Source organism: Pelobates fuscus, chromosome 4 (assembly GCF_036172605.1).
Source record: "Pelobates fuscus isolate aPelFus1 chromosome 4, aPelFus1.pri, whole genome shotgun sequence".
Classification (NCBI taxonomy): domain Eukaryota; kingdom Metazoa; phylum Chordata; class Amphibia; order Anura; family Pelobatidae; genus Pelobates; species Pelobates fuscus.
The window spans coordinates 54624566-54651372 of record NC_086320.1 but is presented as its reverse complement, the minus strand read 5'-3'; the positions used below and the strand labels follow the sequence as shown (position 1 = coordinate 54651372).

The 26807-nt window shown below is 40.5% G+C and overlaps 1 protein-coding gene across 7 annotated transcripts in view; it reads right to left on the bottom strand.

The window, feature by feature from the left end:
- Positions 1-26807, bottom strand: part of UBR5 (ubiquitin protein ligase E3 component n-recognin 5) — a 79153-nt gene that overhangs the window by 21600 nt on the left and 30746 nt on the right. For 5 of the 7 annotated variants that reach the window (XM_063451184.1, XM_063451189.1, XM_063451191.1 and 2 more), the window contains 21 exons: positions 17782-17899; positions 16840-17024; positions 16561-16670; positions 13567-13679; positions 12368-12511; positions 11786-11897; positions 10267-10421; positions 9616-9813; positions 8055-8265; positions 7030-7156; positions 6602-6750; positions 5240-5335; positions 4781-4904; positions 3652-3749; positions 3421-3569; positions 2440-2531; positions 2201-2347; positions 1834-1952; positions 802-928; positions 524-653; positions 113-273 (listed from right to left, as the gene is read on the bottom strand). In XM_063451184.1, coding sequence (XP_063307254.1) covers positions 113-273; positions 524-653; positions 802-928; positions 1834-1952; positions 2201-2347; positions 2440-2531; positions 3421-3569; positions 3652-3749; positions 4781-4904; positions 5240-5335; positions 6602-6750; positions 7030-7156; positions 8055-8265; positions 9616-9813; positions 10267-10421; positions 11786-11897; positions 12368-12511; positions 13567-13679; positions 16561-16670; positions 16840-17024; positions 17782-17899 — 2865 coding nt within the window. The remainder of the gene's footprint in view (positions 1-112; positions 274-523; positions 654-801; positions 929-1833; positions 1953-2200; positions 2348-2439; positions 2532-3420; positions 3570-3651; positions 3750-4780; positions 4905-5239; positions 5336-6601; positions 6751-7029; positions 7157-8054; positions 8266-9615; positions 9814-10266; positions 10422-11785; positions 11898-12367; positions 12512-13566; positions 13680-16560; positions 16671-16839; positions 17025-17781; positions 17900-26807) is intronic. The other 2 variants (XM_063451190.1, XM_063451185.1) reach the window with 2 other exon arrangements.

The following is a 26807-nucleotide window of genomic DNA, read 5'->3' as shown; positions in this document are numbered from 1 at the left end:
GAGCTTTTCTTCATTGTCCAGAGATCACAAAGATATGTAGTCTTTGCATTGTATATTTATGCATGGTCACTGCTCTGCTCACTTAAAAAAACAAAACAAAGTGCAAACTTACTTTTTCTTTTTAGAAGAAGCCATTTCAACACTAAGAATGACAAACACGCGTGCCACTGAACGTAGGAAGCGCATAGTTACAGCAACAGCTTCTTCTCTACGCCCAGGCGTGTATTTGTTCTGCAATTCCTTTACAAGGGTCCCCAATAAGGTGTCCAAAAGCTTCAGGGGAAAAAAATATAAATAAAAATTAACAAAGACGTTCTGCATAATCAGCATTAAAATTCTGCTAACTTGGATACTATATACATATGTCATAACTGCCTTTTCACAAGTTACAAGCTTTCGTGAGAATAAACAATTTCCATCGCTTTTGCATTTCTTAAAGCACAAGAAGTGCTTCCAGTTACGGCTTTCCTACAAAACGAATGGCAGGCAATACCAAATGCAGTTTGTGTATAGTAAAACTTACCAAAATGTCTGCAGTACACTTCACAATAAGGCAATGAGTGAAACAGTCCAGGCGAATTGTACCACTTTGTTGGTTGAGATAAACCTGTTCTTCAGGCAAAAGATGGCCAATTCGACTGCTGGCACTAAGACTTGCAGAAAAGAAAGTTCTAGGTTAGCACTTTTGATGCAATTGTAAAGAGAAATCAAACAAGTGATTTTTTTTTTGATTTTTTTTACACACAGCTACCCCCTCCCGTTTCACAGACAGAAGGATCACCCAATAGAGTAGTGACTCACGGGTCTTTGTTGTCCTGCGATCCAAACATGATCATAGATTTCAAGGCATTCCAATCTTGTAAGACTCGTTCAAGGGCAAGTTGAGCAAACCTTGGTGGTTCTAAGTCATGATCTGGCATATCTGAATCTAAAAAAGTAATGAGGGGAGTGAAAGTTTAACTCATTGGTGTGGGTGGAAATAAAACAAATATAAAAATCGATAGAGACACACTTACTCTACATTACACTATGCTTAGTTAACTTTATAGGTTCAGACAGACTGCATCATCATAAATACAGACATCATGGTACAAACTTCAGACACCCATGGAGAGCCTTACATTAAGTTGCTATGTGGGTTCTTTGGCTGGAGTTTTATGACCTTCAAGGTTATTTGAGAGATATCCAACACTTCAATAATTAAAGCTTTGTATGAGGTTATTGAGCTATAGTAGTATTAGATTCCTGTCATTTTGGACTATTTTGCCCATTAGGGTCAGAGCATTTCAATATAAACATTATCTACAGAGAGGGATTGGAGGAAACTATAAAATGGATAAAGGCGAAAATACGTTTTTCAAAGGGCAGACTTCAGGAAGAATGGAGACCGGAAGAAAGACAAATTCAAGAAGATTGTGTATGCAGCACTAGCTACATCAGACTAGCTCCAGGCACCATGGACTCTAATAATTTGAGGTAGTTATGGTGAATACATTGTTCATTTAAAGTTGGATAGAAAAATAAAGAGGGGGTGGGGGGGCTGGGGAGGCTCTAAACTAAAGGAAAAACAATGTTTAATCTATACAGTCTTACAATGTAGAGATTACATTTTAGAATGTTTCATTCACATTCAAGGGCTAAAACCCCATTAAGAATGTATCAAGAAAAGTTACATTGAGACCTATGTCAATACAAATGGCAAATGGAGAAGCAGTTTCTACTTTCAAGCACAGCTCCTGGCAGGTGAATGCATTACAGTTTACAAAGGTCTATCAATGCAAAATCAGGGATTTAAAAATCACTTCTTCGCACAGAGTAAAAAATATTACCAACCTTCAGGATTGGCTGCCTTACGGTTCCGATCTTCTCTAATACGTGGAGGTCTGTATTGGCAGTGTTCTACCGTCTGCCTAGCAACTGTCTGAACCAAGAAAAGAAGAAGGTGCTCTCCTCTGAAAGACAAACAAAAACCTTCATTTCACTCAAACACTTTTAGGTATGAAAGCTGCAGCTATGTAAATCGTGACTTAATTTTTCAAATCTTTTATCAAAATGAACAACCTATTTCAAAGTAAAATATAAAACATTGTATACGCTGATGCAAAAAATAAAAATATATATATTTTAAAAATAAATAAATGCAGAATTATAAGCTTGTCAGAGGAAATAATTGGTTTGAGTTAAAATATAAGTCACGCACCTGCTATTTGGCATTGTCACCAAGTTTGTGATTGTCAGTAGTCTGTACAATAGGTCAAGGCGAGCAGCCTTTTGGCCTGCAATTAAGGTTTTACATTTACATTTTTCCCAGCAGTCACAATAGGCTGTAGGTGATGTCCTTTTCAACCTAAATTGAGAAAGGTTATTAAAAACATTTCTTGAACGAAATTATGAACGTACATGGCACATAATATATGCTATCATTCGTATCATACATACTTGCAATCATGGCCTTTATGGCAGACTCTGGCACATTCTGTACAGCAGCATAGAGACTCCAATAACCCACATGTCCGGCATTCAAATATGTCCTGGGAAGAAGAAAGACACACAAAATATATTTATCATTGTGATGAAACAATTACTCCAAAAAAATTAAAAATAAAAACCATCAGAAGTAACCCTTAAGTTACATGGGAGTAACCCCAAACCCCTGTGCTGACAAGCAGGCTCTGCAATTGAAATGAAATTTCACAGATTTGGCGATCCAGAATGTTACTCAGATGGGCACTAAGGGGGACCCACGGTAACATCTGCATTTCGGGTGAGAAAATCAACCACTGCCCAGCCGGAGCGCCCAGGAACACAATCACTGTGACCATAGCCGGAGCAGCAAGATCGGCGATCATGAACTGCTTGAGGGAGATGGGGGATAATACAAAACGGGGGGCACAAGATATCTATAGATGTCGACATGCCCTTCTCAGTACTGACAGAGAGGAGAAAGCAGGCTCCGATTGCAAGGCGTTTGAGAGAGCACTCCATTGGGGCATAAAGGGGATGGTAGTCAACGGACAAGAGACCGCTAATGTCGACAGATGACCCAGAGCTGCTTATGCACACACTGTGCTTATCAGCCCAGCAACGGGAAGCCGCCTCCGAGGCAACAGTACATGAAGAGAGGGGCAGAGGTAAACCGGTGCAACCGCTTAAGATTAAACCTTGGACACTGCAACCGTTAATAAGCGAGCGAAACTCCGACCTGAATTCTCCAAAATCCCTAGGCAGTATGCAAGGCGCTAGACACCTCACCTAAAGCACCATGATCCCAAGCAGAAAGCAACCCAACACTGCAATAGTCCTTCACACATGCCTAGAGTACATACAATTTAGTATGAAGGCTCCCAAAAGACTCCAATTCAAATTCTACACTTGTTCTAAAAAATAACTCAATGTCCATACGAAGTTCACTATTTTTACCTGGTTGATATGGTCTGCCCCTGTCCAGGTAAAGCTGCAGGTATCATTACAGCACAAGACATAGAGAGGGGAGTCATCTGCATTTGTCCCAGGAGGACAAATCATTCCTTTGAACACATCTTCCTCTTTCTCACTGGAATTTGCTTCAGCTAAAAGGGAATTTCACATTTAATATTTGTATGTGTAAGTCCAGAACATAAAATCTTGAACAAGTACTTCACTTTTGCTCACCTTTAGCAATTTTCTGTGCAGTTTCCAATATGGTAATAGCAGCAGGATAGGCCCTACCACTAACAGCTGACATGAAAGGTGTCATACCTCTAGCATCCCTGAAAAGTAAACAAATTAAAAAAAAAAAAAAAAAGAATTATTCAGAGGTACAATAACTGTGTAATACTGCTTTCAGTGCTTTTCACAGTAAATGATCCAATGACAATACCTTCAGAATCTGTACTGTATGACAGAAACAATGTTAAATGGATAAGCTTATCGCCCATTGAAGAGAATTATAACACTAGTATTGGCTGAGCTACTTCCTAGTATCGTGAGAGATACCTGAACTTCCTGCGTATTTACAAGTACTCAAGGTTTGCCGCATCAAATACAGTGGAACCTCGGTTAACGAATGCCTCGGTAAACGAAAAATTCGGTTTACGTATAAAAATTAATTTTAAAAAATGCCTCGGTTTACGTATTTTTTTCGCAATACGAAACAAGTGTCCCAGTTTATAGCTCCGGCCCCTGCATACTGAAGTGTGGGTAGCACGTGAGTGTGGAGTGTGGAGGTGTTGGAGAGGTTTTGGAGCCATTTGCAGCAAGTTGTGGAGCCTTGTGGAGCCATTTGCAGAAAGTTTTGGAGCCTTTTGAAGCATCTCAAGAAGTGGAGAGGTAGGGAGCTGAGCTTAGTTGTTTGCATGCCTTTTACTGTGTGTTGATGTGTGATGTTATAAAACATAAAGTTGGATGTTTGAAATGTTATTGCTTGATTAATCATGTCCCTGTACAGTATTTATGCCTTTAAAGTGCACTTTATAAAGAGTTTTGAACAGATAAAATACTTTATTTGACTTTTTTCTCACCTCCGGAACGCATTAATTGGTTTTCAATGCATTCCTATGGGAAACTGTTTCGGTTTACGAATTTTTCGCAATACGAAACGTCCCGGAGAACGCATTAAATTCGTAAACCGAGGTCCCACTGTATATTATATTTATACATGCAGATAACCATTAATATAAAGTGCACTAAGCAGAATGCCTGTGGAGCAAATGTAGATCCCCAGTGTGTCATGCAGCAGTAACTTGTAACTCACTTGTAAAGTAGCAGCAAGCTATTGCGTTCTTTGAAAAGTAAAACTTACTTGGCAGAAAGAAGGTCTCTGAGGTAGGGCTGTAGGACTATGCTATCACACAGTAACTTGAGGATAAAGTGTGCATTGGCCTTGCGGTCTTTGGACTCCACCACTAAGGGTTCAGAAGAAGGACCTACATTGGGAATTGGGAAATAAAAATAAGACATTTATATAAAGCCAAGACTAGCAAATATTAACAAAAACAAAGTCTTTGACATAGTAATATCTAAAAAGAGGGTTTGTAAATTTCAGTCCTGCAATAGGTTTTGTGATTTTCCTCTTTAACTTCATTATGGAAATTCATTTCATGCATTTTCTGAAAGATCGACGAACATGACAAACTCATCTATACCAGTTTTAATTTTATCCTCCTTTAGGTTGTTGTACTCATATGCACAAGGTTTTATTAAAAATAAAAATTTATATATACATACACACATACACTCGCAATTAAGTTTTCCCGCTTACCAGGTATGGTTGAAGTACTAGCGCCCTGGCCAGTGCCTGTGGATGCAGTGTTAAGGGACCCTACGGCAGGCGCCAGGATAAAATCGATGTCACCATCTATAAAAAAAAGTAAACCGTTAAGCTACAGGTGGAAAACTATACAAATAAATCAGATTGTCAGCTGATATTCTTGTGCCAGACTTTGCTAATAAAAAGGTAGCACTGGACATTAAATGCTCCACAGATTTATCCCCCTAGTGATTTTACAGACAGTAAGGAGAGCATTAAGAAAGGAGTTCAATTATTTCATTGGGCTCCTATCAGGCTAGCTGCTGCAGTGTATGCAAGGGAAGGCTCAAACCTAGCAAATTCCCCAAAAGGTGGTATACCCTTAATGATAACATTTATGAGCTGTAATGCCTGAAATTAGTAACATTATTTTCTGTCAGTTAATTTAAGTTAAAGGAACATTGTTTAGATTCCCAATCTGTATAAAATACATACACAAACCAATACCTTACCTTTTCCCAGCACTGCTGCCACCCCTTTGGATTGAGTCATCCTGGAGGCGTGCCAATCCAAAGCTCCTCATAGAGGAGCATTGGGGAACGTAGGCACATGTGGCCTTTGCTGTGATGCACCTATAATTTCACCATAAAGAATCAGTGAATACAATGATTCTCTAGGGCACACCATGATGGCAATGCACATGTGTGCATTATGTCAAGGTATGTTACAGTATGAGAGTTGGGAAGAACGAATCCTGACTTGCATACCAAGAGGGCTTGGATGCATGGCTTAAAGCCACATTTCCAAGCCTTCTAATTAGTTTAATATTGGGTTTTAGGGGGTAGGACTAGTAGGAGTAGTAAGAGAAGCTATAGGAACCCATACCATTCATCTCATTGAAGTTGTCTGGGTGCAGTGCAACGGTCTGTTTAACCCTGCAAAATATTGCAGTTTCTGACAGACCACAATGCTTACATTGCAGGGTCAACTCCACCTTTAGTATAGGCGCCTTCTGGGCCATAAGGTAGTTTCACTCTGTGAAATGACATGTCCTCGTGCTTTGCAAGTGGACGCCTAACGTCTTCAAATTTCCCATAAGAAATCAATGATTCAACACTTTCCTATCAGGAAGCTTATATGTGCATGCAGCACATTATGTCCCACAATCACTGTAACATTGAGGAAGGAGAAGAACTAGCTTTACAGTAGAGAGTTGGTGCTGAAAGAGGCAAGCGTGTGTGCGAGTTTGTATTTCTAATGAAATAGCTTTCCTTTTACTTCACTTTGACGAAAGATGCATGAAGCAGAAATACAAGTAAACTTCTGTGGCAACATATCCAATGACTGCATTAAATTAAGTTTTTGAAAACTCACCTGGATCCATAGCTGGTGGATCAGGGACCCAACTAGGAGGTGCAATAGGAGGAGATACTGGGTCTTGATGATCATTGGAAGCTCCAGATTCATGTCTACCAAGGCCTGCTGCCCTAAGAGATCTCCTCATCATCTCCCGAAGTCGCAAACTAAAGACAAAAATTATTGATTTTTTTTTTTTTTTTTTTTTTTTTTTAACAGCAGTATCTGAAAAATACATCCATTATATTTCTTATTTTGCCAAATTTACTAAAGACCGTTACAAACACATTGCAGTTTACTAAACTTTAGCGCAATTTTATTCACATGGAGTAGCAAAACAATAAAAAAAATCTTATGAGACCTTAAGGTCTCCCATATTTAGGAAAGACATTCTCATGTTAATATAAGGCATGGCACAAACACTTCTAGAATGTATTTCTATTTACCTCCGGCTACTAGAAGACCCAGCCCGATTCCCAGGGCCGTTACTTGACACCACAGAAATAGCATTGGCAATAGCTTCCACAGCAGAGAGTCTTTCTGCAAACGTATTCCTTTCAGAGCGCTCTGCTTCTGAAACAAGGAGAACAGTAATTGGTATATACCCAACACAGAATGGCATTTAAACACTTATTTGAAAACATTTTTGGCAACCGCAGTTCCAGAAGTTCACCTTTCATCCAAGTTTAGATTTTACACGTATTTTCCTTTTCCATATTACTGCTGTAAATTACTATTAAGAGGACAGTTTGTTTTAGAAATGTTAGATGAATTTAAATTTACTATTCCTGTAGAAGAAGAGTACTTTTCAAAAGGAAAGTGAAGCTGCAAGCAATTTCTAAAAAAAAATAAAAAAAAAAAAAAATAACCAGCTTTCATCTTACTAAGAAGTAAGATAGCAATATAACCAGGTTAGGCCATTAAAGTGACTCTTTGCTTCTACAATATTTAAATGGAGCGATAAAGCTTCAATGATAAATAGGCTTGTGATATTAGCATATTGCTTCCTGCAGAGTAATTTTGACATGCACACTTTAATTGAATCTAAATTCTCCATTACCACTTTACTAATTTTATTTTTTTTAAATTTGTATTTATTTGTAAATTTACAAAAAAAAATTAATTGATCATGAATTAGTTAATGTTTGGGAAGGAAAAGCTTTAGACAGTAAACTGTTCTTTAATGGCATCATGACTACGTCAGTATACAGTATTGAAGATGCCTATACTATTTCTCTAATACTAAACACAAATAAAAATGATATCTATATAGTGATGGGGAATGGGAGGTGATATATATATATATATATATATATCCAAAAAAAACACCACAATGGAGTAATAAAAACAGCCACTTGACAATTTAGTATTTTTACCAGAAACTTGTATTTTGAATACAAATATAGGACACAAGAACACATTTTAGTTTTGACAAAAAACAATTACAGATAAGACAAGCATCTAGACGTACCCTCCTCCTCTTTAGTTTCTTTGTTGCTTGTTGGAAAGCAAACGGACACACATGCATGCAGAATATTTCGATTGCCATCACAGCGGTGGCCAAGAAAGGTCTGTAGCATCTGTGTGTTCTGTTCCAAAACAACACCTTGCTCTAGGTTCATCAAATATTGTCTACATGCCTCATAGTCACAACGCAGAATATGCTGCATCAGGGTCTGCTTCTGCAACATAACAGAATTAAATTGTACAGAGACTGAAAGATTAAAAACAAAAGCCATCAACGCAGAGCAGCAAACCCTATTAAGAGAGAAACAGTGGCAAACAAAAAAAAAAACACTACACCCCCTAAATGATCATATTATATAGCCTTTGCATATTGTATTGTAAAAAAAAAAATAATAATTATAAATAAAAAGCCATATAACATATCATGCCCACTGACTTTCTCCCTGCGTCACAAAGGTTAAGCTCTGTTTTTTTGTTTGATATCCAAGGTTAACCCAAATCCTCTTTTGTTGTGTTTAGTACTTTTGTCTGATATGGAAGGAAGGGAACCCCCTTTGATCAGAGAGTACTGCAATATCTGTATGATGACACCTCCACAGAGGTCCTCTTGCTATGCTTGCAGCCAAAGTTATGCAAAAAAAAAAAAACCAAAAAAAAAAAAAACACTTTTGGGGCCTTGAACATGTAAAAATAAAGTGCTTATATGAAAGATGAGCTCATATCAGTAATGTAAATAAAGCAGATATGTGGCCAGGGGAAGATTGGCTTTGCTGGAAACAAAGACAGATATAACTGAATGCCAGCCCAGATCATATTGAACGTCTCTTGAAACGGATCAACACCAAAATGGACATAACTAAAAGTTCCCACTAGCCTGCTGTAAGATTTGCAGTGATATCTGAAATAGTGTAGGTTCTGTGCTTTCGCAGTAGAGTGATGAGCAGCGCTCACAGCCCATTAAATTCCTTTAAATGCTGTGGTAGCAAGAACGCACTTCCACAATCATTTAAAATGTGCGAGAGTATGGCACTGATGCCTATGTAGCATAAAGTAAATTCCCTGCGGCCATCACTGGTGACAGCTGGGGGGGATTGACACTTCCAGGCGGCTGTAGCTTCGCCCAGCTCCGAAGAAGTTCCTACTTTTTAAGATTAGCTCTCTTATGAAATACAAGGTTTTTAAGGGGGTGACAGTGCCGCTTTCAGCATAACCTGATCACCTTATGAAAAGTTCTTGGGTGGTAGCAGCAGAGTAAATCTGGGGTGGTGTAAGTGGGATTTGGGGGTTAATTTAGTGTCATTTTATGACCTTGTAGAGGGATAATGTAGCCAAAAGCTTGGTGCTATTAACCCCTCTATGCCCACATTCACCCCACTGTCACAGGTTGACACATAGGCCTCCCTGTGACACCATGCATTTCTGGATAGGACAACCTCCAAATCCTTACTACAGAAGAGATTTAAAAAAAAAAAAAAAAAAATACATAAAAAAAAAATAAATAAAAAAACCATACCCCAAAAGTAATAAGACTTCTATATAAAGCAGTAGTTTATCTCTGTTCATACCTCCACAGCCATAATTATTATGGCAGCCTTCTTTTTAATTGTTGAATTTGCTGGAAGATTAGTTAAGGAGTGAACGCCCATACCAAGGCTGCTAATTGGTGGAAGATCAAGCCAGTCAGGATCTCTTATCCCACCCATACAATCTTTAGCCATGGGATAAATGGTACCATTTCCATCTCTCAGAATGATGGGTGATTCCTTAAGTCAAAGAAATAAGTGAGAGAAGAAAAAACAAAACAAAAGACAAGTGTTAGCTATTTTACAAAGTTCCCTGAATTCTGTCAACGAAATCTATACAATTCAAACATAACTTTATGATGCAGCTTCCTGTTTAGGTGTATAAATCTCTGTACAGAGCATGGGTTATGCAACATTTGCATAATATGAGTGAATACAATTTGATTAAATGATATGCTACATAAATTACCAAACATAGGTCACTATTGTATGTTCAGTAGAATGGTGAGAGCACTAGTTCTCTAACAGAAATATGAACGGTCAGTTAGTTCTAACTACTTTAACCTATATGGGAGGGAGGGGGGGGTGGAAGTGTGGCAAATATACACTAGAGCAGGAGCAGACCCCAAGCTTTTCTAGTCACTTAACGCTTCTAAAATTACGTATAATAAAAGTTATGTGTAATCATCAAACCTGTCCAGCTGTAAAGATGGCAACATTTCTCTCATTCTGACCAAGAAAAGCAATACTGCTGGTGGGAAAATTGTTCTCCTGTTCAGCTTTGCCAGTAGCAAGATCAAATATACAGTAGCGGACCCATGTTCCAGTCTTCAAAACCGCGTGAACACCTGTTTAGAAAATAATTATATCATACCTGAGAAACACACAATATTAAAACATTTAAATACTTACATTTTAAATTTATCAAATAGTAAATAATTTGAAAGTCTTATCCAAACAAAAAAAACACAACCTGTTAGTTTACCCAAACATTTTAAAAATGCCCAGTCAGTTACTTTTTTTTTTTAGTCAGATGTTAAATATTTGACAGAAACCAATAATTTTTTCCCCTTTCAATCAACAGCTGATTTTCTACTGGGAAAAAGTGTAATGTACAAGAATTAAGCTTCCTTTGTATTGTATTTCCTCACAAATTCTACATACTAAAGAGGAGATGAGATGCAGTGCTGTTGTTGCAGACTGCACTAATGCATTAAAAAGTTGTAGTGAAAATGGCTATTCCCATCCAGGCTCAAGTGGTTCCAAGACATACTCCAGTCTACTAAATACTTACTTCAAACCCCTTAAATTTGAGCACATTCATCCCAGTAAGGTGGTGTGTCTAAAGACACTTTTTGTTCATGGCCTGTATGCTTCAGAAGGCAGATTCTCCGTTTTTTTCTATGTAGATGTCCCAGAGCAAAAAATATACAATTTTCTACTCTATAGATCTTTTTTTACATAAATACCAATCTTGGAGGCACACAAAAATACAAGGCATCTTTCAACAATGATGCAAAAGTGCATTGTACCTAGTCAGTATTTGGCAAGCCCATTGTTGCTTCATGTTCTTGAGCTTTAAAATCAACTTCCAAAAGTAAGCGACTTCTACTTTATTTCCAGTCACCATATGGACAAGATATGCAACTATTTCATGCTTAATTAACAGTCACATGAGAAAGCCTGCCAATTCTAGTTTGGTTGATGTACACTCACAGCTACACAAATGCAGTTTTTGTCTTTTCTCAACTGATACAATTGATGTGTCAGGAGGAGAGAGAATTTAAAATCCATCATCGCACAAAAATATTTAGTGCACAAAATGTAAACGCCACATACTGTAAGAAAAGTTTGTGGTGAGATAATTTAAGGGGAAAAAAAAATAAAATAAAAAATATTCAACCACACTGAGAAAAGGTCTAGATGTCTCCGTAACGAGTCAGTGTTTCTGACCATTACCTACATCTTTGAGTTGAACCACGTTCAACACATTATAGCCTAATGCAGATGAGAAACAAAGGGTTAGCAATATATTTGTCTGTTTAGTGGGAGATACACATACAAAAGTGCAATGCTAAGACCTCGAACCGGTTGAAACGTTGCACTTTGCGTGTACGCCTCAGTAAATACTTCCACCTACAATTCCAAGGAAAGAGCCTGAAAAGTGACAGCACTAAATAATTTTGATTTCTCTCATCTGGTTTTACATTACCTTTGGAATCTACATTTACGGCCAGGATTTCAGTTTTTTCAGGAATGCACAACTTTTTAGGAGTCCTTTGGAAACAGTCTGGGACTTTAGGCGTTCCACCTGTTTTCACCACCTAGAACAGGTTCCCATTCACAAAGTTATTGGCAATACCTATTTTGTTAGAATACCCATAACAAACCCACAAACCACACACACACACACAAAACTATGTATTACTGGATGCAAGGAACTATACATCCTTTGTACTGACTATTATACAGGACCAATGCAAACTATGGACACAATTATTAGAGCTGCCTTAACATTTCTATTTAAAAATACATCATATGACTAAGCTCATGGCTTTTGCAAAGAGTAAATGTGTGCATCATGTTGTAAATGATTTGTTACATGAAGAGATACTTGCAAAAATTTGCAGTGCGCTTTAAATCTGCATGTAACAAAAAACCAAAAAACCAAAAGGGGACTAATGTGTTTTAATACAAACTAGTTATCCCCTCACAAGAATTTATAATGCATAAATAAGTTAGCTTTTCCTTGGTTTAAACAAAAATTGGAAGAGGACATAGGCAAATTAAGTACCTGAAGTTCATCAATTCTCAATAACCGGCAATCTTGTAGGAGAGATGATGGGTCGGGCTCACAACCAGGGTTACACTGGCTACTAGAGTTATTGGAAGTGCCAGGGAACTTCACAGCCACATAGGCCCCATCCACTTTGAGCACCTAAAATCAACAGCAATCCATGTTTACATGCACAAATTACTTATTAATCCATTTAAAGGGCATAATAATTGAAAGAAAAGTTACTTTAAGGTTAGGCTCTCCCTACCTGTTTATTCTTCATCTTAGAGTCGGCATTGTCCTTTAAGGCAACAAATAGCTGGGAGGTGAGAGCAGGAGAACCCCCTACTGGGGGTTCTGCTGCTCTGTAGCACAGCAAATGCAGTTGTATTTACTCCTCTAGTCAGGGCTTCTTGAGCTGGCTGTAGAAGAATAGGAACTGAATGATTGTTAACTCTAAGGTATAGAGTTCAAGTATGCCACATGTCATTCAGATCTTTAAAGGGTTACTCCAATCATAACCACTACAGCACAACGTAGTGGTTATGATGCGAGGAGTGTTCCCTGGCCGGTTCCCCTTACCTGGGTCCACGTCAAGTTCTGATGCTCCCTGGTGGTCCAGTGAAATTCGCCCAGTCTGCCGTAGGCAGAAGCCACGGCTGTCACCAATCATTAGCAGAGAGCGTCAAACGACTGCTCTCATCCAATGACTAATCACGTGCAATGAAAATAAAACATAATTGACATTAGCCAGTGCCAAGCTGGCTGATGACACCCCAAAGACTCTGCCCAGTGGTGGAGGCAGTAGAGGCATTAAAGTGTGTAAGTGTGTGTGTGTAGTGTTTCGTAGCAAAATGCTGTACATACAGAACTCAAGCACTGAGAGCATTTCAAACCACTGAATTGGTCATTGTGCTTGGAATAACCCTTTAATTCCCGCTAAAATTAAAAATTCATTGTATTCGCAACAATGCAGTATAATAAGACTATGAGAAGTCAATTTAGCTGGACTTTAGAAAGAATCCTTAAGAATAATTCAACATTTGACACAAGCAGGAGGAAGTATATAGCAAACCGTTTAAAGGAGCTAAGGATTTCAAATGATGCTGGCCAAACACCCTTTTGTATACAGTAACGACCACATGCATACTTTGTTAAAAATATATAATCTATAAATCAGAATTGGTCACGCACATTTCATGACTATATAAACAAACCTTGCCCACTGGAACGTTCTTTACATCTTCAACAAAAACAACTTCCCGAAGTGACCACTGTTCTTCATTCACCTTTTCTTCTTCTTTAGGAGCAGGTGTTGATCTCCTTCGTTCTACGATACAGATCAGCGTAAATTTAACAAAGAAAATTTGAGTACATCAGGGGTGCCCAAAGGCAGAACCCCACATTACTTAGAATTAAACTTACATGTTACATTGCTATTTAAATGCAGCTTTAAAATATCTGTAGACCTACCTTATAGGCACCCATGGTGCATACTTTGGTTAACTCGTTTTTACATCAATATTTATAGCAGCTATACTAAATGTTATACTAAATTATAGTTCAATATTACAAAGTCTTAAGTATTGACCATTTGGGGGAATTACAACACCAAGCAAATCTAAACTGCCACATTATGGCAGAACTCCACAATTTTAAACTGTCAAACTAATGTAGTCTAAGCCTCCCTACAGTTTTTAGTTTTAATTTCTGTAAACCTGTGTTTTGGAAATTTACTATGGATTCTTAATTAGAATCCATAATTTTATGGAATTATGATTTTGTTTTAATGTGAAGTGGTGCATACTTAAAGGGACACTTCAGATCTCTAAAGCATGAGTGAAGAGTGTGTCTATTTCTTACATTTTGCAAAAAATGCAGATTCCAATAGAAATTGACACTTCTAAAATAACCTGGTTACCCCCAATGAAAATCACAATTAAATGCATGCAAGTTTGTATTTTGGGTACACCCACTAAACCGATCTTTATTGCTTTTGTATTTGGGCAGTGTAGTTAGTGCCTGTCCGGTTAATAAACTAAAATTGTGGTTAGGAGATATATAAATATATATATATATATATATATATATATATATATATTTCTTTTTTTAAACATTCTGTGTTTAAGATTTTCACCGTCTAGAAAGAATTTTACAGAGAAGAAGCATGTGTTATACAAGCCATCATATTATGTATGCTATGCGTCTTGTCCACGTATATAATTTTTTTTTTTTTACATATTTTTTCTGCTTTCAAAAAGTGCAAATTCCTTCAGAAATACAACCCATAACCAATATACACACACCTTAACTAAATAGAAATAAGTCCACTAGAATGCTATACAAACTACAATCACTTTAAAATATCACAAGAAACATGAAGCATAGCTTTTTTATTTTTACATTCAGACATTAATATTGTTCTCGGACTAGCTACTTTGTTATGACAGTCTAGGGCAGGGATGCCCAAAAGTTAGATCCCTGTGTTTTAAAAAAAAAAAACTACAACTTCCATGATGCTTTGTCATTCTAAAGACATGCAAAGCATCATGGAAGTTGTAGTTCTACAACATTTGGGGATCTACTGTTTTGGGCACCGTTGGTCTAGAGACACTAAAGTCACCTGAACAACTTCAGCTTAATGAGGTTGTTCAGGTGAGAACTATAGCTCCCTGCAGCCTCTCTCATGTAAACACCGTATTTTGGGGGAAAATACAGTGTGTTTACATTGAAAGCTAGGGACACCTCCAGTTGCAGTCACTCAGAGTGAACCAGAGGGACTTCGGAGTTGATGGAGGCATAATATGCCTCCATCCACTCAGATCTGCTGTCAGCAGAGCACAGGACAGCACTGTGCATAGCATCCTGTGATTCAGCATCGCCTCCCTCTGCATGTAGACACAGAACTTTTCCTCATAGAGATTCACTGATTCAATTCATCTCTATGAGGAGATGCTGATTGGCCAGAGCTGTGTTTGAATCATGCTGGCTCTGCCCCTGATCTGCCTCTTTGTCAGTCTCAGCCAATCATATGGGGAAGCACTGTGATCGGATCAGGCTACCACATGTCAGCAGACTGTTTGTATTTCAGAGTCTAACAGCATGCAGATTTCCAGCTTCAGGCTTAAATACAGTAAGATTTTTTACTATATTTATGGAGGCATGAGGGGCCCAGGAGGGGTTAGTTGGTGGTGTTAACACTATAGGGTCAGGAATAAATTTTTGTGTTCCTGACCCTATAGTGATCCTTTAAGTGGTTTTGGTATTTAGGTCATGCCCGTGCAGTCTCCGTTGAATTCACAGCCATGTAGGAGCTGAATCACTTTGTTTATGCAGCCCCTACTCTCACCTTCCCTGGCTGTGACTCTCACCCCTACAAGCTTCCCAGTTTATTTTTTTTGTCCATCTTTGTTTTTATTGAGGGATTAGAGGATAACAATGTAAGCAAAAAGCAGGGATTATAAAAATGCATGAGAACATCAAAGCTTAGCATTTAAAGAAACATGAGTATGGGTTATATGATAAACAAATTTGGATAAAATCCTAGTTTTGCAGCCTCGTAAAAAAAAAAAAAAAAAAGAAAAGAAAACAATTTAAACATGAATACATGTCTAATTGCTCGGTTTGAGTTAACCTTTCATTCAAGTAAGCAACGTAGACCTGGAGAGCAGACTAAAGCAAAACTGGCTCGAATACCACTGAGTACAAATAGGGAGATAAAATAACAGTAATTCCTACAATGCTGGTAGTATGATTGCACCACAATGTTGCCAATAATCAGCCTATGCCACATCAGAGAATTGCCTCTACACAGCATGGCAGTCAAATGTTTAACCTTCTCTTAGAGTGTTTACTTCAGAACTTTCTATCTTCTGCTGTGTTAACGGTCCTGAATCCTTATCTTGGGAGATCATGTGTGCTTGAAAAAGGCACATTCTAGGAATTGTGACAACACATTTTGAATCACAATTCACATACAAAATGTTTTAATCTTGAAGTCAAAGAACTGACTAGCAACTCGGCAAGTTGACTAGCAACTCGGCAAGTTTAATGCACTGGTCCTATTGTAGGTTATCTAAATTACAGCAGTGTTATCTGAGAGATGCACTTCTTCATCTCATCACGTTATGTAAAGTAAGAACAGATCATTAATAACCATAGAGGTTATCTGACTAGTACCACGGTTTGGGTATCTCTAGCCAATGACTTACTGTATGGCATGGATGCACTGCTTGCTATAGAAGAGGCATCACTGCAAGTGGATGCTGGGGATGGTGGCGGACCCATCTCTGTTTTAACAGGTTCTGGTTTGCTTTCAGGCCTGTAAAATAAAGGGAGTACTGCATTACACATGTTGAATTATGGTAAACAGCTGATATTTTTTTCATTTGGAGCGGTAAAAAAATCTGCTACTATCAAATGCAAAATTACAAATTGGCAATTAAAATGGCATATGGTAAAAAGACTTTGAGAAGAAATATGGTGCTCACTTGGCCTCTGTGGTTTTGCTGGATTTCTCCAAGTTTTTCAGGCTCTCAGGTGAACGCAATTGGAATCGGCAGCTATCATTCATATTCCACACAGACTCCATCAAAACTCCAACTTTTGGAATTCCAGCGCTGATGGAAAAAGCCACTGCTCCAGCATGGTATAGAGGATTATTCCTTAAACAGACCTGAAATAAAGATACAGTTGTCAAAACTTAGTCATGCACAGTTTACCAGTTCTTTTTAAAATGATAAAAATATAAAAATATGCAAATGCAAATAAAAACAATTAATTAAAAAAAACACAAACATACACCATAAAAATATAACATACTTTGGACCCACTGGACAGGTTTAAAAATAAAACTGCAAATTCCTACAACCCATAACCAAATCACTATACAGTACTAAAAACAATGAAAAGGAAACTATAGTCACCAAAACAACTTTAGCTCAATGAAGTAGTTTTTGTCTATAGATCGTGCATATGAAGTGTCACTGCGCAATTCTCTGCCATTTACATCACGGTTTCTGTTTATGCAGCCCTAGCCACACCCCCACTGGTTGTGACTTACATCTGACTGAAAATGAAATCATTTTGTTTTCATGCAGCCTGTGTCGTTTACTCTAGAAGTTGTCATCTCCGACTAGATAAGAAATTCTACATTAAAAAGAATTTGCAATAAATGAAGTTTACATTTTAGATGGCTCTCTGCAGGAAGTCTGTGCTAATCACATGCATGGAAATGTGACTAGCGCTGCATTAACACAGTGATTTACCTCTTAAATGGCAGAGAATTGAGCAGTGAGACTGCGGTGTTATAATATATACATCAGAATTGCTACATTAAGGTAAAGTTGTTTTGGTGAATATAGTGCTCCTTTAAATGTTTTATGTTCTCAGGACTTCAATTTAAAATGGAATATGTAAATTATGAGGGTTACCTGGGTTCCAACTGTAATATTTGGCATGGAAGAAATACCACCACTAGATTTGGGTTTCTTATTTTTAGCACGTGCTTTTTCAAGCATCTTCTTCCGCTGACTGAACGGAACAACTCCCCTATACAGGACAAATAAATTAGACAAAATTTAAATTTATTGAAACAGGTTTTCATACCAAAGAACAAGTGTTTGTTAAACTAGTACTGGGTAAGCCACCATCATCTTTGAAGAACAGTTCATTTACTAAATGAATACAACACAAGGTTTCAGATATCCTGCAGTTACATTCAAAAACTGCTTAATCAAACAGCTGCGATTAAAAAAAAAAAAAAAAAAAAAAACGAACCCCACACAATTTTGGAATTGCAATGCCTGCTTCATATTTCAAAGTTAAGTAAACACATGAGAATGCACAGTGAACAGAGCCACACCAGTCGCAGTAAAAATGTCAGGATGTTTACAGCATACTTCGCGTCCAGGTGATTACATGTAGACAAGGTTACAACAGATTCGGTTTTGTCCTGTGCAAAGTAATCTCCATGCTTCAAAATGAAGTGTGCAGGCTACCATAATAGTGTTACATGCACAGAATTACCGTATATACTCGAGTATAAGCCGACCCGAATATAAGCCGAGGCCCCTAATTTTACCCCCAAAAAATGGGAAAACTTATTGACTCGAGTATAAGACTAGGGTGGGAAATGCAGCAGCTGCTGGTAAATTTCTAAATAAAATTAGATCCTAAAAAAAAATATATTAATTGAATATTTATTTACAGTGTGTGTATGAGAGTGCAGTGTGTGTGTGTGTGTGTGTATGAGAGTGCAGTGTGTGTGTGTGTGTGTGTATGAGAGTGCAGTGTGTGTGTGTGTGTGTGTATGAGAGTGCAGTGTGTGTGTGTGTGTGTGTATGAGAGTGCAGTGTGTGTGTGTGTGTGTGTATGAGAGTGCAGTGTGTGTGTGTGTGTGTGTATGAGAGTGCAGTGTGTGTGTGTGTGTGTGTATGAGAGTGCAGTGTGTGTGTGTGTGTGTGTATGAGAGTGCAGTGTGTGTGTGTGTGTGTGTATGAGAGTGCAGTGTGTGTGTGTGTGTGTATGAGAGTGCAGTGTGTGTGTGTGTGTGTATGAGAGTGCAGTGTGTGTGTGTGTGTGTGTGTGTGTATGAGAGTGCAGTGTGTGTGTGTGTGTGTATGAGAGTGCAGTGTGTGTGTGTGTGTGTGTGTATGAGAGTGCAGTGTGTGTGTGTGTGTGTGTGTATGAGAGTGCAGTGTGTGTGTGTGTGTGTGTGTATGAGAGTGCAGTGTGTGTGTGTGTGTGTGTGTGTATGAGAGTGCAGTGTGTGTGTGTGTGTATGAGAGTGCAGTGTGTGTGTGTGTGTGTGTGTATGAGAGTGCAGTGTGTGTGTGTGTGTGTGTGTATGAGAGTGCAGTGTGTGTGTGTGTGTGTGTGTATGAGAGTGCAGTGTGTGTGTGTGTGTGTGTGTATGAGAGTGCAGTGTGTGTGTGTGTGTGTATGAGAGTGCAGTGTGTGTGTGTGTGTGTATGAGAGTGCAGTGTGTGTGTGTGTGTATGAGAGTGCAGTGTGTGTGTGTGTGTATGAGAGTGCAGTGTGTGTGTGTGTGTGTATGAGAGTGCAGTGTGTGTGTGTGTGTGTATGAGAGTGCAGTGTGTGTGTGTGTGTGTATGAGAGTGCAGTGTGTGTGTGTGTGTGTGTGTGTGTATGAGAGTGCAGTGTGTGTGTGTGTGTGTGTGTGTATGAGAGTGCAGTGTGTGTGTGTGTGTGTGTGTGTGTATGAGAGTGCAGTGTGTGTGTGTGTGTGTGTGTGTGTGTATGAGAGTGCAGTGTGTGTGTGTGTGTGTATGAGAGTGCAGTGTGTGTGTGTGTGTGTGTATGAGAGTGCAGTGTGTGTGTGTGTGTGTGTATGAGAGTGCAGTGTGTGTGTGTGTGTGTGTATGAGAGTGCAGTGTGTGTGTGTGTGTGTGTATGAGAGTGCAGTGTGTGTGTGTGTGTGTGTATGAGAGTGCAGTGTGTGTGTGTGTGTGTGTGTATGAGAGTGCAGTGTGTGTGTGTGTGTGTGTGTGTGTGTATGAGAGTGCAGTGTGTGTGTGTGTGTGTGTATGAGAGTGCAGTGTGTGTGTGTGTGTGTATGAGAGTGCAGTGTGTGTGTGTGTGTGTGTATGAGAGTGCAGTGTGTGTGTGTGTGTGTGTATGAGAGTGCAGTGTGTGTGTGTGTGTGTGTATGAGAGTGCAGTGTGTGTGTGTGTGTGTATGAGAGTGCAGTGTGTGTGTGTGTGTATGAGAGTGCAGTGTGTGTGTGTGTGTGTATGAGAGTGCAGTGTGTGTGTGTGTGTGTGTATGAGAGTGCAGTGTGTGTGTGTGTGTGTATGAGAGTGCAGTGTGTGTGTGTGTGTGTGTATGAGAGTGCAGTGTGTGTGTGTGTGTGTGTGTATGAGAGTGCAGTGTGTGTGTGTGTGTGTGTGTGTGTGTGTATGAGAGTGCAGTGTGTGTGTGTGTGTGTGTGTATGAGAGTGCAGTGTGTGTGTGTGTGTGTGTATGAGAGTGCAGTGTGTGTGTGTGTGTGTGTATGAGAGTGCAGTGTGTGTGTGTGTGTGTGTATGAGAGTGCAGTGTGTGTGTGTGTGTGTGTGTGTGTATGAGAGTGCAGTGTGTGTGTGTGTGTGTATGAGAGTGTGGTGGAATCTCGGTAAAAATAAATTTAGTAGGCCGAGATTACCACGTGGCATGTGTACGTGCATATGCTGACGTATCGATCAGTTGGTTGCACGAGGCAAGATACGATCAGTAGTGTACGGAGCATGTGCAAGAATACAGGATATAGTATTCCCCCTCCTCCATTGTGCTGGACAAGCCATGCGGTCAAACAGGAAGTTAATTCTTATTGTGTTGATTGGTTAAGAGAATGTGCGGGTGGAGCTTAATATGGGAGGAGTTATATGCCTATATAAGGAGCCTGCACTATTGTCCGGGGCTCAGAACTTGTGGTATTTTGGTGACGCTAGTCCCTCTGAGTCCCGATCGGTGATCCAATAAAGAATCTCTTCCTTCCTGAAGAAACCTGTGTCCATCTCTCTGTACTTGGCTTCCGTCAGTTTCTCCGGTATCATTTGGTGCATTGGCCGGGAAGCTCATCGTTCAACGGTAGCTGAGAGGCAGAGGCGTGAGACGGTCTATCTTTGCCCACGTTCTCTACGGCTGCACCCCTGAACTTCTGCGTGGACCTCCCTTCGTCTCGGCGCCACTGGGCCGTTGTCCAGGAGATCATCGGCCTCTACGTGAGAAGTGCTGGGGTGTCCCCGTCGATGAGTGTGAACTCAGGTTCAGGAACGAGGAGGTAAGACAACTGCTGTTTTAGACGGCAGGACCCACTAGGGGTATACCGATTGTGCGGTAGGCCCAAAGGGGTTTTGAATCTGTGTATCTGCCCCCTCTGTCGGAGGGAAGGAGCGAAGGCGCACCGCTCGATCGAACGCTCTTTAGTCAGACCGTTTGATTCTGTTAGTCAGGCGGGGCGCTCTGGTGTAAAATAGCCCTAGCCGGACACCGGTGTCTTGTCTAGACTAGCGTTCTAGGGTGTATATTTTGTTCGCTAGGTCGGAGGGACCGGGAGACTAAGCGGCGTCTGTGTAAATCCGGTTCGCTAGTTCTCATCCTATCTGGGCTAAGTGGGAAGGCGTGTAAATTTGGAACCCACTAGACTTTTGATAGTACGACTAAGAGGCGTCTGTGTAAATTCGGTCCTCTAGTTCGTTGTATAGTGCGACTAAGAGGCGTCTGTGTAAATTCGGTTCTCTAGCTCGCTATATATGTGGTGATTGGGCAGTGTGGCTAACCAAAACGTATGTAGATTGTTTTTAGGTAGTCCATTCAAGGTACTGGCCAATAGTTTAGTTGGGAATTGTAAATGTGTTAGCGATTGTTTAGTAAAGTGTATATCTTGTTAGATAGCGCGAGCTCAGCCGTCTAGCGAGAGTGTTAATAGTGTGTTGCTGTATTATAATGCACGGTACCATAACCCTGTATATTTACTGACATTGTATAATAAGTACTAATCATTGTCGTCCATTGCATGTTTAACACCATAACCACTAATAATTGTATTGTGACCTTAACTTGTACTTTGACCTATGCTAACCGTACTGTAACCGCTATTTGTAAAAGACGATGTTACTGGGGTGTGTTATAGACGGGTAATTCGTATATAGAGAATTATAGCGTGGGTGACTGTATAGTTACGCCAAAGGGCATAATATTGATTATCTAGTGACTGGTGTAACAGCTGTGTGTGTACGGGAATTCCCTGAGTGTTTATTGTTATTGTGTACGTTTCACTTGGTAACCGTACCACGTGGTGCTGTTGCCAGAGGAAACGGGTGTGACTGTTGAATAGTACGCGTGTATAGTATTTGTTGTCGACGACGTTCCATTGTTAAGTATGGGTGCGTCGCAGTCAACGATTCCGGATCCCTTAGGTTGCATGGTAAAGAATTTTAAAAAGGGATTTAAAACTTGTGATTTTGGGGTTAAGATGTCTCCTGTACGTTTGGTTACTTTGTGCACTAGGGAGTGGCCTACTTTGGTTGCGGCATGGCCGCCACGTGGCAGTTTGGATCTAACTCTGGTACAGCGCTTACACGTGGCTGTATCAGGTAGGCCTGAACTTTACGGCCAGTTTCCTTATATTGACTGTTGGAGACAGGCCGTAAATGACTCGCCAAAATGGCTCCAGACATGCCACGAGGAGCAGTGTCGCCTCATGGTAGCTAGGACTTGTTCGTCCACTAGGACTGGTGTTAGGCCCATTTTGGACACGCCCCCTGAGTCCGAGATCCCTTTGCCGCCCCCTTATTTTCCGTTAAGAAGTGACGCAAACGCAGGAAGCCCTGCACCCCTCCCCTCATTACCCCCATCCACTTCCGCTTCCTCTTCCAGTACAGGATCCACCCCCCCTCGTACTAAATCTCCCCTTCCGGAACCAGAACCCACCCCCATTAGAAACGAATATCCTGATTTGGCGCCACTTCAGACTTCCGGTCAAGCTTCATCTAGCTCGGCTCGAAGTGTTTTATTTACGACCTTTTCCCAAAACCAACCTCCCACATCCCCATACCCTACCTCTCCCCGACCGGAACCCATGACTGACGCCTCTCTACGTAGCCCCATCCAAACCCGACAGTTAACTGGTGCCCAACAATTAAAGCACTATCAGATGCCTCTTCGCCTAAATCCCGGGTCAGCTTATATCGATGCCGCAGGTCAAATGGCACACGCTGACCCAGTCTTCGTATATGTCCCATTTACCACAACCGACCTTTTAAACTGGAAGACCCATAATTCCTCGTATACTGAGAAACCACAAGCCATGACTGATCTGTTCACCTCAATAGTACAGACGCATAATCCGACATGGGCTGATTGCCAGCAGTTATTAATGACTTTATTTAATAATGAGGAAAGAACGAGAATAAATCAAGCAGCCATTAAAGCATTAGAGGATAGAGCCCGTGCTTTGAACCAAGCTAATCCAGCAGCATGGGCCGCAACACACTATCCCAATACCGATCCCGATTGGAACGTAAATGGTGCTGACATGGTTCAACTCAGAGCCTATAGAGACGCTATAATTGCTGGCATGAAAGCAGGAGGAAAGAAAGCCATTAACATGTCAAAGACAGTTGAGGTGATCCAGAAAAGCGATGAAGCGCCCAGTGTCTTTTATGACCGATTATTGGAGGCATACCGCTTGTATACCCCCTTTAATCCGGAAGACGCAGACAATTCCCGAATGGTTAACTCCGCCTTTGTCAGCCAAGCATACGGAGATATTAAGCGCAAGCTACAAAAGTTAGAAGGGTTTGCAGGTATGTCAATCACCCAACTAATGGAGGTAGCAAATAAGGTCTATATGAACAGGGATACAGAAAATAAGAAAGAGGAAGAGCGCAAGATGCGTAAAAAGGCTGATATGCTAGCGGTAGCGATCGCAGGCGTAGATAGACGGGGCCCAGATAGAGGCGATAGTAAGTGGAATGAGGAACCTCTAAGTAGGAATCAGTGCGCTTACTGTAGGGAAGAAGGGCATTGGAGAAATGAGTGTCCGCGAAGAGAACAGTCTGAGAGAGACAGACCTAGGTCAGGTTACGGAAACTTTAGAGGCAGAGCGAGAGGTAGAGGAGGCCCCGGAGGGAGTAATGGTTATAGAGGAAGTAATGGGAACAGAGGAAGTGTTAGGGAAGATAGATATATTCCAGCAGCGCAGAGGTCCCGCGATAGAGAAGGTAGGGACTTTGTAGGATTGGCTGACACGGTCATGGAGGACTATTGATACCGACCGGGCTCCATCCCCCTTGGTCGAGCGGAGCCTATGGTCGATGTATCAATAGGGGGGAAAAGGAGTGCGTTCATGATCGACACTGGTGCTGAACATTCAGTGGTGACTAATCTAGTTGCTCCTCCATCTGGAAGGACTATTACTGTGATAGGAGCAACTGGAAGAAGTGCTGAAAAACCGGTTCTTAAAAGTCGACTCTGTACATTGGGAGGCCACGTAGTGAAACACCAATTCCTTTATATGCCTGAATGTCCAGTCCAATTGCTGGGACGTGATATGCTATCAAAATTACAAGCGCAGATTACGTTCCTACCAAATGGAACAACATCCTTAAAGTTTAATGGACCTTCAGGTATTATGACTTTATCCGTACCAAAGGAAGAAGAGTGGCGACTTTATACAGTGTTGACTAGCCAAAACCCTAGGAGTGATGAGACATTATTCAACATACCAGGAGTTTGGGCAGAGAACAACCCACCAGGACTGGCCCGCAATATTCCACCCATAAAAATTGAACTAAAACTTGGGGTTTATCCAGTAAGCCTACGACAATACCACATCCCACAGAAGGCTAAGAAGAACATTCAATCCTATCTGAATAAATTCATACGGTATGGTATCCTAAAATTCTGTACTTCCCCCTGGAACACCCCATTGCTGCCTGTTCAGAAGCCCGGTACAGATGAGTATCGACCTGTGCAGGACTTAAGAGCAGTCAATGATGCGGTTGTTAGCATACATCCAGTTGTACCCAATCCATATAACCTGCTTGCTTTAATTCCGGGCGGGGCTACTTACTTCACAGTCTTAGATCTCAAAGATGCCTTCTTTTGCCTTCGAATTGCCGCAGAAAGTCAATGTATTTTCGCTTTCCAATGGGAGAACGCTGTAACGGGCTCAAAACGCCAAATGACTTGGACAAGACTGCCCCAAGGGTTTAAAAATTCACCTACCCTATTTGGTTCAGCCCTAAGTCAAGATCTATTGGATTTCGAGTCCATCCCAGGAGAGTGTGTATTGTTACAGTATGTAGATGACTTGTTGATAGCAGCAGTTACAAAAGAAAAATGTCAGCAAGCAACGCACGATCTACTACACATTCTCTGGAAGGCAGGATACAAGGTGTCTAGAAAGAAGGCTCAGTTGTGTTTGCCAACTGTCAAGTATCTGGGATTCCATATCTCTGAAGGTCAAAGGATTATGGGGCCAGAGAGAAAAGAAGCTGTCTGCCAAATACCAATACCCAAGAATAGAAGACAAGTGCGAGAATTCTTGGGGGCAGCAGGCTTCTGTAGGATATGGATTCCCAGCTATGCGATACTAGCAAAACCTCTGTACGCAGCCATCAAAGGTACAGAGCACGACCCCTTCTTATGGACCCAAGAACAGCAAACGGCATTTGAAGATGTGAAGAAGGCTTTGATGAGTGCCCCAGCATTAGGTCTACCTGATCACACACGACCATTCTACTTATACGTACATGAGCAAAGAAGAATGGCTGTGGGAGTATTGACACAGTACTTGGGATCATGGCAAAGACCTGTTGCCTACATGTCTAAGCAATTGGATGCAGTGGCCAGCGGACTTCCACCTTGTCTAAGAGCCGTAGCTGCAGCCGCCCTGCTAGTAGCTGAAGCCGATAAACTCACTCTGGGTCAAGAACTTTATGTACGAGTTCCACATGCAGTACAGACGTTGTTGGATTACAAAGGAAATCATTGGTTTAGTAATAGCCGTATGACCAAGTATCAAGCAATGTTGTGCGAAAACCCAAGAGTGCATTTAGAGACTGTAAACACTTTAAATCCGGCTACCCTTTTGCCACAACCTACTGAAAGTCAACATGATTGTTTGGAAGTAATGGATGAAGTATTCTCAAGTAGACCAGATCTTCGTGATTTTCCCATCCAGAACCCCGATGTTCAATATTACACCGACGGCAGTAGTTATGTGAAAGAAGGGATCCGCTATGCAGGATATGCAGTAACAACAATAGACAAGGTGATAGAAGCTCGGCCACTGGCAAAAGGAACATCAGCACAAAAGGCAGAATTAATAGCACTAACACGAGCGTTACAATTGGCTGAAGGTTTAAGAGTAAATATCTATACGGACTCTAAGTATGCGTTTTTAACCACTCATGCCCACGGAGCTTTGTATAAAGAAAGAGGACTACTGAATTCAGAAGGCAAAGAAATCAAGTACGCAGCTGAAATCCTACAACTATTGGAAGCAGTGTGGGAGCCGAAAGAAGTCGGTATTATTCACTGTCGAGCGCATCTGAGAGGAGATGGTGATGTAACCAAGGGAAATCGGATGGCAGATAGTGCAGCTAAGCGTGCTGCCGAATCAGGAAGACAGGAGTATGTGGGGCATATAGCTGCTCTAATACCAACCCCACTGTCTCAATGGACTCCAGTTTATACAGCTCAAGAAGAGGAGTGGTTAAAGACTGAACCGGGAAAATATTTGGAGAACAAGTGGTATCAGCTAGAAGATGGAAGAATAGTTATACCAGCATCACTAGCAGTAGAAATTGTCCAGAACTATCATAACGGGACACATTCTGGGAGAGACAGTACAGAAGAATCTCTCAGGAAACATTTCTACATACCAAGACTGTCCAACTTGACTCAGGCCATTGTACGTAGATGTGTAACGTGTGCTAAAAATAATGCAA